Source organism: Pleurodeles waltl, chromosome 5 (genome assembly GCF_031143425.1).
Source record: "Pleurodeles waltl isolate 20211129_DDA chromosome 5, aPleWal1.hap1.20221129, whole genome shotgun sequence".
NCBI classification, from domain to species: domain Eukaryota; kingdom Metazoa; phylum Chordata; class Amphibia; order Caudata; family Salamandridae; genus Pleurodeles; species Pleurodeles waltl.
Genome location: NC_090444.1, coordinates 860,973,496 through 860,987,432, shown reverse-complemented (window position 1 = coordinate 860,987,432; position 13,937 = coordinate 860,973,496). Strand labels below are relative to the sequence as shown.

Sequence of the window (13,937 nt, the reverse complement as noted above, 5' to 3'; positions counted from 1 at the left end):
GGGTCCTGGTTTGTATGTTACATGCATGTATTGCCAGGAAATTCCTGGCACCCACTGGCAGTACTTAACACCTATCTAAATGCTATGTCTAAACACTCGTTGCACTTAACTCACTCCTCCACCAAAATTGATTGACCGGAGTGGAAAGTAGTAAGAGGCCTACTAGACTGGTCAGTGACCTACTTTGTTTCCGAGTCTAGGGAAAAAGCATTTAGAAAGCACCACTTGTTTAATTTCGTTTATGTAAGAATCACGCGGTGATCCTGGTTCACTTTCTTCGTCTTTTATTTCAAAGATGATAGTACAGCAATCCATGTAACCCCCAGCGACATTTCAAGCCTCCACCCTCGCTCTGCTCCTCTCTGCTTCTCCCTCTGTCTTGTCCTAGAATCCTAGAACCCTAGGATTCCACCCTCACAACATTCCATCATTCAGAGGCATGATCCTACACATCTTCCCCCTTATGGATTATAACAATTATAATTTAATTACAATAATTGAAAAGATGAAATTAAATGGAAAAGAATGAAAGCAAGAACGAACATATATGATACACTCCTAAACAATATATTCTTAAACATATAACAGTGTATGATTTCCTCTACTGGCACACCACTAGATACACATCATAATAGTTTGGTATGATGTACATGGGAAGGAATATGTATAACCACTACTTCTGTTTAATTATGCACAAATTCCCTGTACTCCATTCCCTACCGTCTTCCAACTTGACTACTGAATTCTTTACAGAAATTACTTTTTGTGGTGCGTGAAATTTGCTGTCACCTTTTCTTACCATTCCTACCTTCTTAACCGCCACGAGATCCCCACATTTCACTTCAGTAAATTTAACACCTTTCCTTTTGTCATAACTCATCTTATTCTTCTTCTGAAAACACACGACTCTTGCCTGCAGCTTCTCCTGGTCAATACCCACTTGCCTTTTCTCACTGAGCCACCATGGAGATTCCTTAGTACCCGGCTCTCTCCCTCTAAGAGCAATAAAAGGTGACACGCCTGTCACAGAATGAGGTGTTATCCTGTGCGCCTATAACATATTGTTCAACTCATGTCTCCAATTCAACCCATTCGCCAAGGACAACTGAACATTCCCCATTATAATTCTGTTCACCCTTTCTACTAGACCATTAGCCTAAGGCCGACATAACGCAACTTTCTCATGTTTTATCCTTAGCCCATTTAGAAATGTGGTCATGGCGGCTGAAACTAATTGTACACCGTTGTCCGTAACCATAATTTTCGGAACCCCTTCCTCCAAAAATGAGTCTCTAAGAAATTAAATTACTTTGTCCGTAGTAATTTGCTCAGTGCATCTAATACAGAACCATTTACTGTAATAATCCACAAGAACCATGAGGAAGCGACTACTTTTTCCTAATCTCTCAATTGGCCCCACTAAATCAAAAGCTAGCTTCTCCCATGGTGCCTTGGGAAATTACACTAGACCTAAGGGAGGTTCCCTCACGGTTTTCGACTTGTCGGTGTTCCTACAAGCTTGGCACTCTTTAACCACTTTCTTCACATCCCTGTCCATCCCGGGCCACCAGTAAAATTGCCGTAACCTTCTTTTAGTTGAACTTTTACCCAAATGTCCCTTGTGAACAATTGCTACCAATCTTTTCCTCAATTTCAGCGGTGGTACTATTCTGTTCCTTCTCAAAATCTTTTTCCCCTGTATACGTAGTTAATCTTTTACTGCTAAAAATGTCTTCGTTATCCTCCACTATGACGAAATTTTTATCCATCACAAGCTCTTTTAACTTATTATATTCTGAGTCATCTTTTACATGCCCCACGAAGTATTAGCATTTGAGAAAGCAGTACTAAGTGATTTATCTGCTTTACAACCCCAACTGAGTTTTTCCAACATCTCCAATGCTGAGAGAGATGCCCTAAAAGCTCTATCTACAGACTTGAGCGTTGTCATCAAACCTGCGGATAAAGGGGGTGCCACGGTGATAATGAATTCATCTGATTACAGACAAGAATGTTTACGTCTATTGGGGGATTCGACCTATTACACACAGACCCACACAGATCCAACGAAGAGATTACAAACCGAAATACGAGGTATGATTGAGGAAGCCTTAACGAACACTTGGATCTCACGCAATGAGGCCTCCTTTCTGGATACTACAAGCCCGCGTATCCCTTACTTCTACTGCCTCCCCAAAATCCACAAGGGTAAAATACCTCCCCCGGGACGTCCAATCGTCTCAGGCATAGGGTCCATCCTGGAACCCCTCTCTACTTTTTGTGACAAATTCTTACAACCAATTGTCCAGACATCCACCACCTATCTGAAGGACACCAAAGATGTCCTCAACTTGATTTCAGCTATCAACTCAACGACTGAAGTTCATGCCCTCATTACCCTGGATGTTGAAGCCTTGTATACAAATATTCCACAAGAGGCCACTTTAGAAGTTGTTGAAACTGCTCTTCACTCAGTCAGTCAGATACTGACTTCTCCTGTACATTTCATTATGCATTGTGCATCTCTAGCCTTGAAAGAAAATTTCTTCCAGTTCGAGGATCTCCTCTTTCTTCAGACTCGTGGCACATCAATGGGTAGTACTTTCGCCCCAAGTCTTGCGTGTCTATACATGTCTGACTTTGAATCCAGGTTTATACTCCCTGACACCAATCCTTTTCATACCAACATTAAACTTTGGCGTAGATACATCGATGACATTTTGATCGTGTGGCAAGGTCCCCTTTCTGGAGTACAAGCTTTGACTACTTGGGTTAATACATTGAACCCTTTCTTGAAATTCACATCTTCTGTCTCTAATACAGAGATACCCTTCCTGGATCTCATGATCTGCATTGAACATGGGAAATTACACACTCGTACTTACCAAAAAACTACAGACCGCAATAGTCTCCTTATGTATGAGAGTCACCATCCTAAGGCACTCAGAGATAATCTTCCGTACGGTCAGTTTCTCCGACTCCGACGGAACTGTAGTACCACCCGGATGTTCTCCTCCCAAGCTGATGATTTGACCACTAGACTGAGCAATCGCCATTACCCAGACAAGGTGGTCAGGACAGCCTACAAACGGGCCAAGTCCTGTAACAGAGACAATTTACTATCCACTAATTCGGTGGACCCAGAGCCTAAACTCACATGCGTGTCAACCTTTACTCCTCTTTCCAACACTATCAAAAAAGTTGTGAATAAGAGATGGTCTATTCTCTGTAGTGGTGGGTCGCAGATTCCAAAACCTTTATTTGCCTTTAAACGCACCACTAATGTAAAGGATTTACTTGTCCACACTAGACCCCGCCCCACTTCATCATCCCCCCATTTACAAACACTATGGGGTTTACCATCAGTAACTGGTCATTTTCCTTGTGGCACGTGCAATGTTTGTACCCTGACTAAACGATTAAAATCCATCGAATTTGACTCCATAGGCCCTTGGCATCTACTCAGACACACTAATTGCAACACTAAAAATTGTGTTTACCTGATCACTTGTCCCTGTAATTTACAATATATAGGTATGACCACACGAGCAGTGAAACTTAGGATTAACGAACATCGCAGCAACATCAGATGTGGCCGCGCCACGACCAAACTGGCTTTACACTTCCTTGATAAAAGACATAGCCCTAACGACATGTGGTGGGTCGTGCTACAAATTGACTCACGCAACACACCGAACTCACTTTTTGAGTTAGAACAACAATGGGTGTTTAAATTACGCACCTACTTAAATGGTTTGAATGATGAGATTCCTTGGAATTGTCTTTCAAAATGATTGTTCCCTGTATTTTTGGATTTTTAGATTGTTGCAGTTACTACTGCGAATTCCCTAGAGTTTATTTCTTGTGATACTCTTTTCCCCTTCTTGTGCAGTCTTTTCAGTGATTAGCTTACCAGCATGATTCTGTGATTTTTCTCTTATGATCAATAATTTTGATTTTGGGACAGCCTGTATCTCTTTAAGATACCATCCCTTACCCCACGAGGTCATGTGCAGACGATTATTATCTTCTTATTATTTTTCATTGATTTGTAGTCCTATTTCGTTGTCTGAAACTGTCAGATTAACGCTTATTGCTGCTTTCTATTTTTAGATCTTTTTATGTTGACTCCGGGACCTCCTCCGAGTCTTTTTTCTCTTTCTATAATTCCTAGACCAACGCGTTCCGCGTTGCCTGACTGCCTGACCGGAAACTCTTAATCCCCAATTTCCGGCACGCTATGTACATCAAGCGCAGCGGCCCGGGTTCCACTATTCTTCGGGAACCACGGACCGGGGTAGGTCTCTTCCTGGCCAGCATTGCTGCAACAAGTAAGTGCCCTGCCGTTTCCCCCCCCCCCCCCCCCCCCCCCCCCCCCCCCTCGGGTGATTCTATACAGGTCCCGTTCCCCTTTTCGGGACCCTTGTTTTCTGCGGACTCCTCCTCCTACGTTGTTCTGCCATTTGACAGTCAACATGGAGCCTTTTATCCACTGGCTCCTTACTCTGTTATATCGGCGACCGTTGACCGTATTGCTGTAAATACAGTACATTTATCGAGGAGACCAGAGTTACTCGTTTACTCTGACTTCTTCCTGTGCCTCGGTTTCCGTGAGGATGGACTCTACATTTAAAAATTTAAAAATTTAAAATTCAAACTTAGATAGTTATTGATATTTACCACTCCTTGTACCGTCTAGTGTTCTCTGTTAGACAGCACTTTATGTCTAACCACACTATGTAGTCTGCTACCTGTATTTACTCCTATGGACCTTTCTGTCCCACAGCTATTTTACTGACATTCACTGCCCTATTCATTATTTTTGGTTTTCCATGCTCCGTGTGATCATACCAACTATGAACTTATGATTACTACATTTGAGACCCCTACGACAACACACATATACGTTACTTGATTGGATACTTGACCTATCTGTTAATTGATTCTGTTGTTTCATATTCCCCCTTGTTTAGACGTTGTTTAGCGCTGGACTATTGGTCCGTGTATTCCTAAGATGCTCGCCTTCAATTTTAGGACGGTAAGCTTGTACCCACAAGCACTTGCATGTGTGTTGCTCACGAAGTAATACTTGCACTGCACATCACGGCCGCCGTGTTTTCCCATGATATGTACAATGCTATGACTCGCCCCTATTGTAGTATAACCTTTGTACTTCTTTTTTTCAGGGCACGAGTTAGGAATTATTTATTCCATATTCATGTAAGTGATTATTACGCCTCCCCACTAATTGCTGGTTGAGAGGTATCTGTATTTACTTCCTTGCAAATATATGTGACCCTCATTACTCAGGAGATACATATAGTCACATAAGGTCCTGATGAAGCATCACTGGATCCGTTTGGACCACCAGGATGCGAAACATGTTGACCCATGAGGGGATAGTTGTTGGAGAATTCCCAGACTCCTCTCCTTGATATGTTCTAATTTACAAGAGTGATTGATCTTAACTTCTTGATTCACTCTTCTGTTTCTAATTTTTAATCTTGGCCCTGACCGCTCATTGGGTCCAATAAAATCTATAGTCCCAGTGGCGTTTTTGAGAGTCAATTTTAACCACACAATTTTTTCTGATCTCCGTTGATTCTTTAGTCACCTTTGGGGTCACGGCACCACCATATATTAAGATCTCCGGCAAAGAGCCCCCCCATCAGGGGTGGTGCCCGTCAGACATTGCAGCGCCAGTCTGACGAGGAGCAGCGCCTATGATGAAGCATGACACCCTATGGGTGTGTGAGGCCTCTTGCTCCTAGAATTTAGGACCCTGGTCACTATATATATTTTTTGTCTCTTTTTCTGTTTTCTTTGTAACAGTGTATCGCTGATTTTCTATATTCATCTTTTACAGCTTCATCCCATCCCTCCTTACTTAGAGCTAGTTCTCAATCAATAAAGAAGAATGTGATTGCGGATTGCCTGTCACGACTACTTATTGAGGAACGTGGAGATGGAAATAATGAAATGTGCAGCGTGCAGTTAGAGGCATTCTTGATTGATGGAGAACTAGCTCTAAGTAAGGAGGAATGGGATGAAGCTGTAAAAGATGACTCAGAATATAATAAGTTAAAACACCAAGAGGTGTTACAAAAAAAGTCAGAGGTCTAGATTCTGGATGTAGATTGACCTGGTGATACACAGCTGACATGTCCAGTACACTAAATACCTTTCCACCACTCATTACGCTCAACATCTCGTTAATATTCGGCAGGGGCTGTCTATCCACCCAAATATTATTGTTAAGGTCTCTTAAATCAATGCACAGCCGGACCTTGTTCCCATCCTTGGGTGCAAGAACTATTGGTGCCAACTACTCAGACGACTCAATAGGCTCTATTATTTTTTGTTGAAGAAGTTTATCCCATCCTCGTCGCCAGTTTATGTAAGAATCATGTGGTGATCCTGGTTCACTTTCTTCGTCTTTTATTTCAAAGATGATAGTACAGCAATCCATATAACCCCCAGCGACATTTCAAGCCTCCACCTTCGCTCTGCTCCTCTCTGCTTCTCCCTCTCTCTTGTCCTAGAATCCCAGAACCGTGGGATTCCACCCTCACAACATTCCATCATTCAAAGGCATGATCCTACACTTGGATTCTAGTACTATAATGGAAGAAATTACCAACCGTCCCTAAACTACGTATTGAGCACACCTATCCAAAATTAGTGTTGCATTAACTGCGTCTCTTTCTTTCGGCATAATTTAGCGTGAGCGTGTTTCACAGAATATGGGGTGTTGCAAGTGATGAATGTTGTGACCTGTGGCACGAAGTACTTGTTTTATTGTAGAGGTTTTATATAGGTAGATATTTTCGTCCTTTCATGGAAAGGTCATTTGAAATGTAGCCTGTCCCCACTCATCATTTTGAGCTAATTTTGTACATTAGAACACTGCTTGTGAGATCCAGTATATTGTGGGAACTATATTGTTATTAAACATAGATTGCTACTGAGAGATATTTTCTAAACGTATTTAACATTTGTATTTCAGGTCTCCAGGAATATGTGGAGGCAGTTACTTTCCAGCATTTTATTAAAACACAATCGTTGATCAGCATCGAAGACATTAACAAAGAACTTGTGTTTGCAGCAAAAGAGGAGGAGCTCGACTCAAAGAACGGAAAAACCATTGCAATTATAGCAAGTTTTTATTTTTTTATATAACAGTTATGCGTTTCTTAGATGTGGTTGCCATGACAAACACTTATTATAATGAATCTGGCTTCCATCACTTTTTATCCCAAACTTTGTGTTTACTTATTGATTTTATTATGTTTTCTGATTATTAATCATATACCTTAAACTTTTACTATTCACAAGTTATTTTTGTTAATCTAGAAAACTGTCTTTTCTGCATGGTCAGAGATAAGAGATGCTGTGTAGCATAGCTAAAACCCATTGGCAAAGCTTATAGATCCCAAAGGTGAGACCTGCTGGCAGCCTCCGGGTTCTCTCTACTCCCCTTAGAAGTGCTTTAAGCTTGGACAAGCCCAAATAGTATTAAAGTTCCATCAGGGCTGCATCCCCTGAGGCAGAGAACATAGTCTATCCTGTCGAATTGAGCCAAATGGTATCTAAAATAGTAAAGTCGGTTTTAAAATCTTAATTTGGATTAGCTCCAATCACACTCTGTACATCACCTTTCATAGGCTTTGGCATGCCTCCTCCCAATCAGTACTAAAACACAACATGGTCAGTGAGCAGTCTTACCCTAAGAATACTCTGTGCATTTGGTGAATTGGCAATTATATTTTTTATATGTATAAGATACTGCTTTTCTGTGTAACATCTCTAACAGGATTCTGCTTTCTAGCGGGGAGCTGTTTTCCGGCAGGATGTTACTCTGAACATGGCTTGCCAGTGTATTCTAACTTGCAAGCATCAAAACACCTCAGTATCAGATTGTTTGTATTCCTTTTTAAAGTGTTGGATGAATACTATTCCACATCAGTCCCCGATATCTTCCAACTTGTTGATTCCATTTAGATCCCATTTATAAAATCCCTGCAACCTCTTTGAGAAAATCGCTGTTTCATAGGATAGTTAATTTTATTGTGATAATAGCCCACACTAGTTACGTAGTTATAACCTGACATACTTTCACCATTGCTAAAGTGAGTCCAAGTAATTTTGTGAGCTCCTCTTTTTCCAGGAAGGACTCCTGTGTCATCCTGGGGACACACTTGATAGAGGGTTTGTCATGAGGCAGGAAGGCCCAGTCATTTGCAATTTCTAATTTAGTAATATTGAAGGACAGGTAATTGTATGTCACCATCATATACCCATTGATTTAGCAGCTGGATGGAGATTCGTGGAGCTCCTACATCCAGGAGTAAAAGGCGTAGTTCAGTATCTGCGTATTTGAAGAATTCCCCAGGGACTCAGAGAGGTGTGTTCTGAAAATCTGTAGTAGTCAGTGTGAGTTATCTTGGGTTGAGCAATGTAGCGGAGAACATTTTCTGCATAGTGATATTAGTTTATCCCATCTATCATTTCATGCCAGTCCCCGAACCATTGTGTCCCCTCTGACCTAACATGCCAAGGGCTCCATTGACAGAGCAAATATCATGGGGTATAGCACCATTCAGTTTCTTCCCAGGTTCATGCTTCCTTATATAACTGTTTATGCCAGGATCAGTATATTGATCCAAAGCCCATTGAGTTTAGTTGGTGAAAATCTAGGTCCATTCAACGGAGTTGAAGGTCATAGTTTTGTCCATGGACATTACCACTCCCATGCACTGTGCTCCATATAGCCATATGGGCACTAAAGGTCAGTCTTATTTTCCTTTTAGGTATGGCCTGTTGATCAAGAAATATAAGGACTTTTTACCTTCTCGAGCAAGAGGCCATTGTTTTAGCAAGCACCTTAGTCTCTATATTCAGTAGCGAAAAAGTGTCTGTGTGCTGAACAGTAGTTTTTAGGGTTCTCCTTTTTATGAATGATTACCACCTGGCATGCATAGACGGTAAGGTAAGCAGCCCTCCAGCTTTGCTGTTCGTCACCTGAAGATGTGAAGTCAATTCTATCCAATATTTTAAAAAGGTGAACATGTAGGCCATTGGAACTAGGGTTATTCCTTCAATTAATCTGAGTTGATTGCCTCTGCAACTTGTTTTACTTTGTTCTGCTTCCATCAAGTCCCTTTTCAGAGGGTGAAAGTTTTGCAAGAGCCCGGTCTGTATGTGTTGATTTTTATATATGTGTGTATAATATATGTGTATATATATATGTGTATATATATATATATATGTGTATATATATATATATATATATGTATATATATATATATGTGTGTATATATATATGTGTGTATATATATATATGTATATATATGTATATATATATATGTATATGTTCGATGGCATATGTTGCTGCAGATACACATGTTGAGCACAGTCCGCTGCCTGGTGTTGGGCTCGGAGTATTACAAGTTGTTTTTCTTCGAAGAAGTCTTTTTTGGTCACGGGACCGAAGGACTCCTCCCTCTTCGGCTCCATTGCGCATGGGCGTCGACTCCATCTTAGATTGTTTTTTTCCGCTGTCGGGTTCGGACGTGTTCCTTTTCGCTCCGTGTTTCGGTTCGGAAAGTTAGTCAGAATCTCGGAAGAAAGCGTCGGTATTGTTCCGTTCGGTATCGGGATAGTTAGGTACATCGACACCGATCATCGGAAGACTTTGGGGTAGCTTCGATCCCCCATCGGGGCCTGGTCGGCCCGACCGCGTGTGACGCCGAAGCCGATGGAACGGACCCCGTTCCGTTTCTGCCCAAAATGTCACAGTAAGTATCCTTATACAGATCAGCACTTGTCCCCCGAGCACAAGGAGGATACCTGTGAGGCCTGTCGAGCCTTCCGGTCCAGAAAAACACTCCGGGACCGAAGAGCCAGGCGTCTACAAATGGCGTCCACGCCGACAAAACAACGTTTCGACGACGAAGAGGAAACATTCTCGGTTCCGGACTCAGAATCCGGAGACTCCGACGTCGAACAACAACAACAAACAGTGAGTAAGACGTCGAAAATAAAGACCATCGAAAAAACAAAAGCCCAGGGGACGCCACTGCCAACAGGCCATGGCTCGACCCATAAAACCGGCGACCCGTCGAAGGCGCCGAAAAAGGGCACGCCCATAGCGAGGACACCCGACTCCGGTCGAGGGACCGCCATGGAGCAACCTCGGAGCCGAGATAGCGGCTCCGAGAAGCAAAAACAAGATGCCGGCACCGAAAAACATCGGCACCGAGACACACTGCCGAAAGCCACAAAAATTCAGTCGGTACCGAAGCCGAAAAAAGATTCTCTCTCGGCGCCGAAAAGTTCCACACCTCCTTCCTACACAGAGGAACAAGGAATAAGTGGCCAGATGCACAGATTTGGACAAGAGCTCCAAAGTGTAGAATCAGACTACACACAAAAGAGACTGTACATCCAACAAGACACAGGGAAGATATCAACCCTTCCCCCAATAATGAGAAAAAGAAGGATCGGATTTCTCAAGGATGACGCACAACCACAAGCCAAGGTGGTTAAAAAAGTCACGCCTCCGCCCTCTCCACCACAACAGGCATCGCCGGCACAAACTCCGCCACAAATGCACTCACCAGCGCAAACTACTATAAGTCAAGATAATCAGGATCAAGACGCTTGGGACTTATACGACACCCCAGTGCCGGACAATGATCCCGATTCATACCCCACAAAGCCGTCACCGCCAGAGGACAGTACCTCATACTCGCAACTGGTGGCTAGGGCAGCAGAATTCCACAATGTCCAACTGCATTCCGATCCTATAGAGGATGATTTTTTATTTAACACCCTCTCGGCTACACATAGCCAATATCAATGTCTCCCAATGCTACCAGGGATGTTACGGCACGCAAAACAAATTTTTGAAGAGCCCGTAAAATCAAGAGCCATCACCCCAAGGGTGGATAAGAAATATAAACCACCACCCACAGACCCAGTGTTTATTACTTCGCAGTTACCACCTGACTCCGTAGTAGTAGGGGCAGCTTGCAAAAGAGCAAATTCCCATACATCTGGCGACGCCCCACCTCCGGACAAAGAAAGCCGAAAATTTGATGCGGCAGGAAAAAGAGTCGCATCACAGGCAGCCAACCAATGGCGCATCGCAAATTCTCAAGCGCTGCTTGCCCGATATGACCGCGCACACTGGGATGAGATGCAACTTCTCATAGACCATCTTCCCCAGGAATACCAAAAAAAGGGCGCAGCAAATAGTTGAAGAGGGACAAACGATCTCGAACAATCAAATCCGCTCTTCAATGGACGCAGCCGATACTGCAGCAAGAACAGTCAACACTGCTGTCACCATAAGGAGACACGCATGGCTCCGCACTTCAGGGTTCAAACCGGAAATCCAGCAGGCTGTTCTTAATATGCCCTTCAACAAAAAACAACTTTTTGGCCTTGAAGTGGACACAGCCATTGAAAAACTTAAAAAGGACACAGACACGGCCAAAGCCATGGGCGCACTCTACTCCCCGCAGAGCAGAGGCTCTTTTAGAAAAATTCCATTTAGAGGGGGGTTTCGTGGCCAACCCACAGACACCACCAGCCAACAAACAAGAACCACACCCTATCAGGGTTCATTCCAAAGGGGAGGTTTCAGGGGATATAGAGGGGGTCAATTCCCAAGGAGTAGGGGAAAATTCCAAACTCCAAAAACACCTCCACCTAAACAGTGACTTTCAAGTCACACAACCCCTTCACTCAACACCAGTGGGGGGGAAGACTAAGCCAATTCTACCAATCTTGGCAGCAGATTACAACAGACAATTGGGTACTAGCAATAATCCAACATGGCTATTGCATAGAATTCCACAAATTCCCACCAAACATCCCTCCAAAAACACGCAAAATGTCACTACAACATTTAGAACTTTTAGGACTAGAAGTTCAAGCACTACTGCAAAAGGATGCAATAGAATTAGTACCAGTACAACAAAAAAACACAGGAGTTTACTCCCTGTACTTTCTAATTCCAAAAAAAGACAAAACATTAAGACCAATATTAGATCTCAGGACACTAAATACCTACATCATATCGGACCACTTTCACATGGTCACACTACAAGACATCATTCCACTGCTCAAACAGCAAGATTACATGACCACATTAGACCTAAAAGATGCGTGCTTTCATATACCGATACATCCTTCTCACAGAAAGTACCTAAGGTTCGTATTCAAAGGAATACATTACCAGTTCAAGGTGTTGCCATTCGGAATAACAACTGCACCAAGAGTATTCACAAAATGTCTAGCAGTAGTAGCAGCACATATCAGGAGACAACAAATACATGTGTTTCCTTACCTAGACGATTGGCTAATCAAGACCAACACAGTAAGAAAGTGCACAAACAACACCACATATGTCATACAAACCCTTCACAAACTGGGTTTCTCCATCAACTATACAAAGTCACACCTCGAACCGTGTCAGACACAACAATATCTAGGGGCAACCATCAACACATCAAAAGAAATTGCCACTCCAAGTCCACAAAGAGTTCAAGCATTCCACAAGGTAATAAGTGCTATGTTTCCAAACCAAAAGATACAAGCAAAATTTGTGCTAAAACTTCTAGGCATGATGTCATCATGCATAGCCATTGTCCCAAACGCAAGACTACACATGCGACCCTTACAACAGTGCCTAGCATCACAATGGTCACAAGCACAGGGTCAACTTCTAGATCTGGTGTTTGTAGACCGCCAAACATACCTCTCGCTTCTATGGTGGAACAGCAACAATTTAAACAAAGGGCGGACATTTCAGGACCCAGTGCCTCAATACGTTATAACAACAGATGCTTCCATGACAGGGTGGGGAGCACACCTCAATCACCACAGCATTCAAGGACAATGGGACGTACACCAAACAAAATTTCATATAAATTACCTAGAACTGTTAGCAGTATTTCTAGCGTTAAAAGCCTTTCAACCCATAATAACACACAAATACATTCTTGTCAAAACAGACAACATGACAACAATGTATTATTTAAACAAACAAGGAGGAACACACTCAACACAATTGTGTCTCCTAACACAAAAAATATGGCAGTGGGCGATTCACAACCACATTCGCCTAATAGCACAATTTATTCCAGGGATCCAAAACCAACTAGCAGACAACCTTTTGCGAGATCACCAACAAGTCCACGAATGGGAAATTCACCCCCAAGTTCTGAACAATTACTTTCAAATTTGGGGAACACCCCAAATAGATTTGTTTGCAACAAAAGAAAACGCAAAATGCCAAAACTTCGCATCCAGGTACCCACACCGCGAATCACAAGGCAATGCTCTATGGATGAGTTGGTCAGGGATATTTGCATACGCTTTTCCCCCTCTCCCTCTCCTTCCATATCTAGTAAACAAATTGAGTCAAAACCAACTCAAACTCATACTGATAGCACCCACATGGGCAAGACAACCTTGGTATACAACTCTACTAGACCTTTCACTAGTACCGCATGTCAAACTACCCAACAGACCAGATCTGTTAACACAACACAAACAACAGATCAGGCATCCAAACCCAGCATCATTGAATCTAGCAATTTGGCTCCTGAAATCCTAGAATTCGGACACTTAGACCTCACACAAGAATGTATGGAGGTCATAAAACAAGCTAGAAAAGCTTCCACTAGACACTGCTATGCATCTAAGTGAAAAAGATTTGTTTGCTACTGCCATACCAATCAAATCCAACCATTGCATGCCTCTACAAAGGACATAGTGGGATACTTACTACATTTGCAAAAAGCAACCCTCGCTTTTTCATCTATAAAAATACACCTCGCAGCAATATCTGCTTACCTACAAACTACTCATTCATCGTCTCTATTTAGAATACCAGTTATTAAAGCATTCATGTAAGGGCTAAAAAG

At 42.5% G+C, this 13,937-nt stretch overlaps 1 protein-coding gene across 1 annotated transcript in view; it reads left to right on the top strand.

Annotated features, from left to right (window-relative positions):
• TSNAX (translin associated factor X) overlaps nucleotides 1-13,937 on the top strand; it is a 226,524-nt gene that overhangs the window by 151,147 nt on the left and 61,440 nt on the right. The window contains exon 5 of the mRNA XM_069234953.1: nucleotides 7,007-7,155. Within this exon, the coding sequence (XP_069091054.1) occupies nucleotides 7,007-7,155 (149 nt within the window). The remainder of the gene's footprint in view (nucleotides 1-7,006; nucleotides 7,156-13,937) is intronic.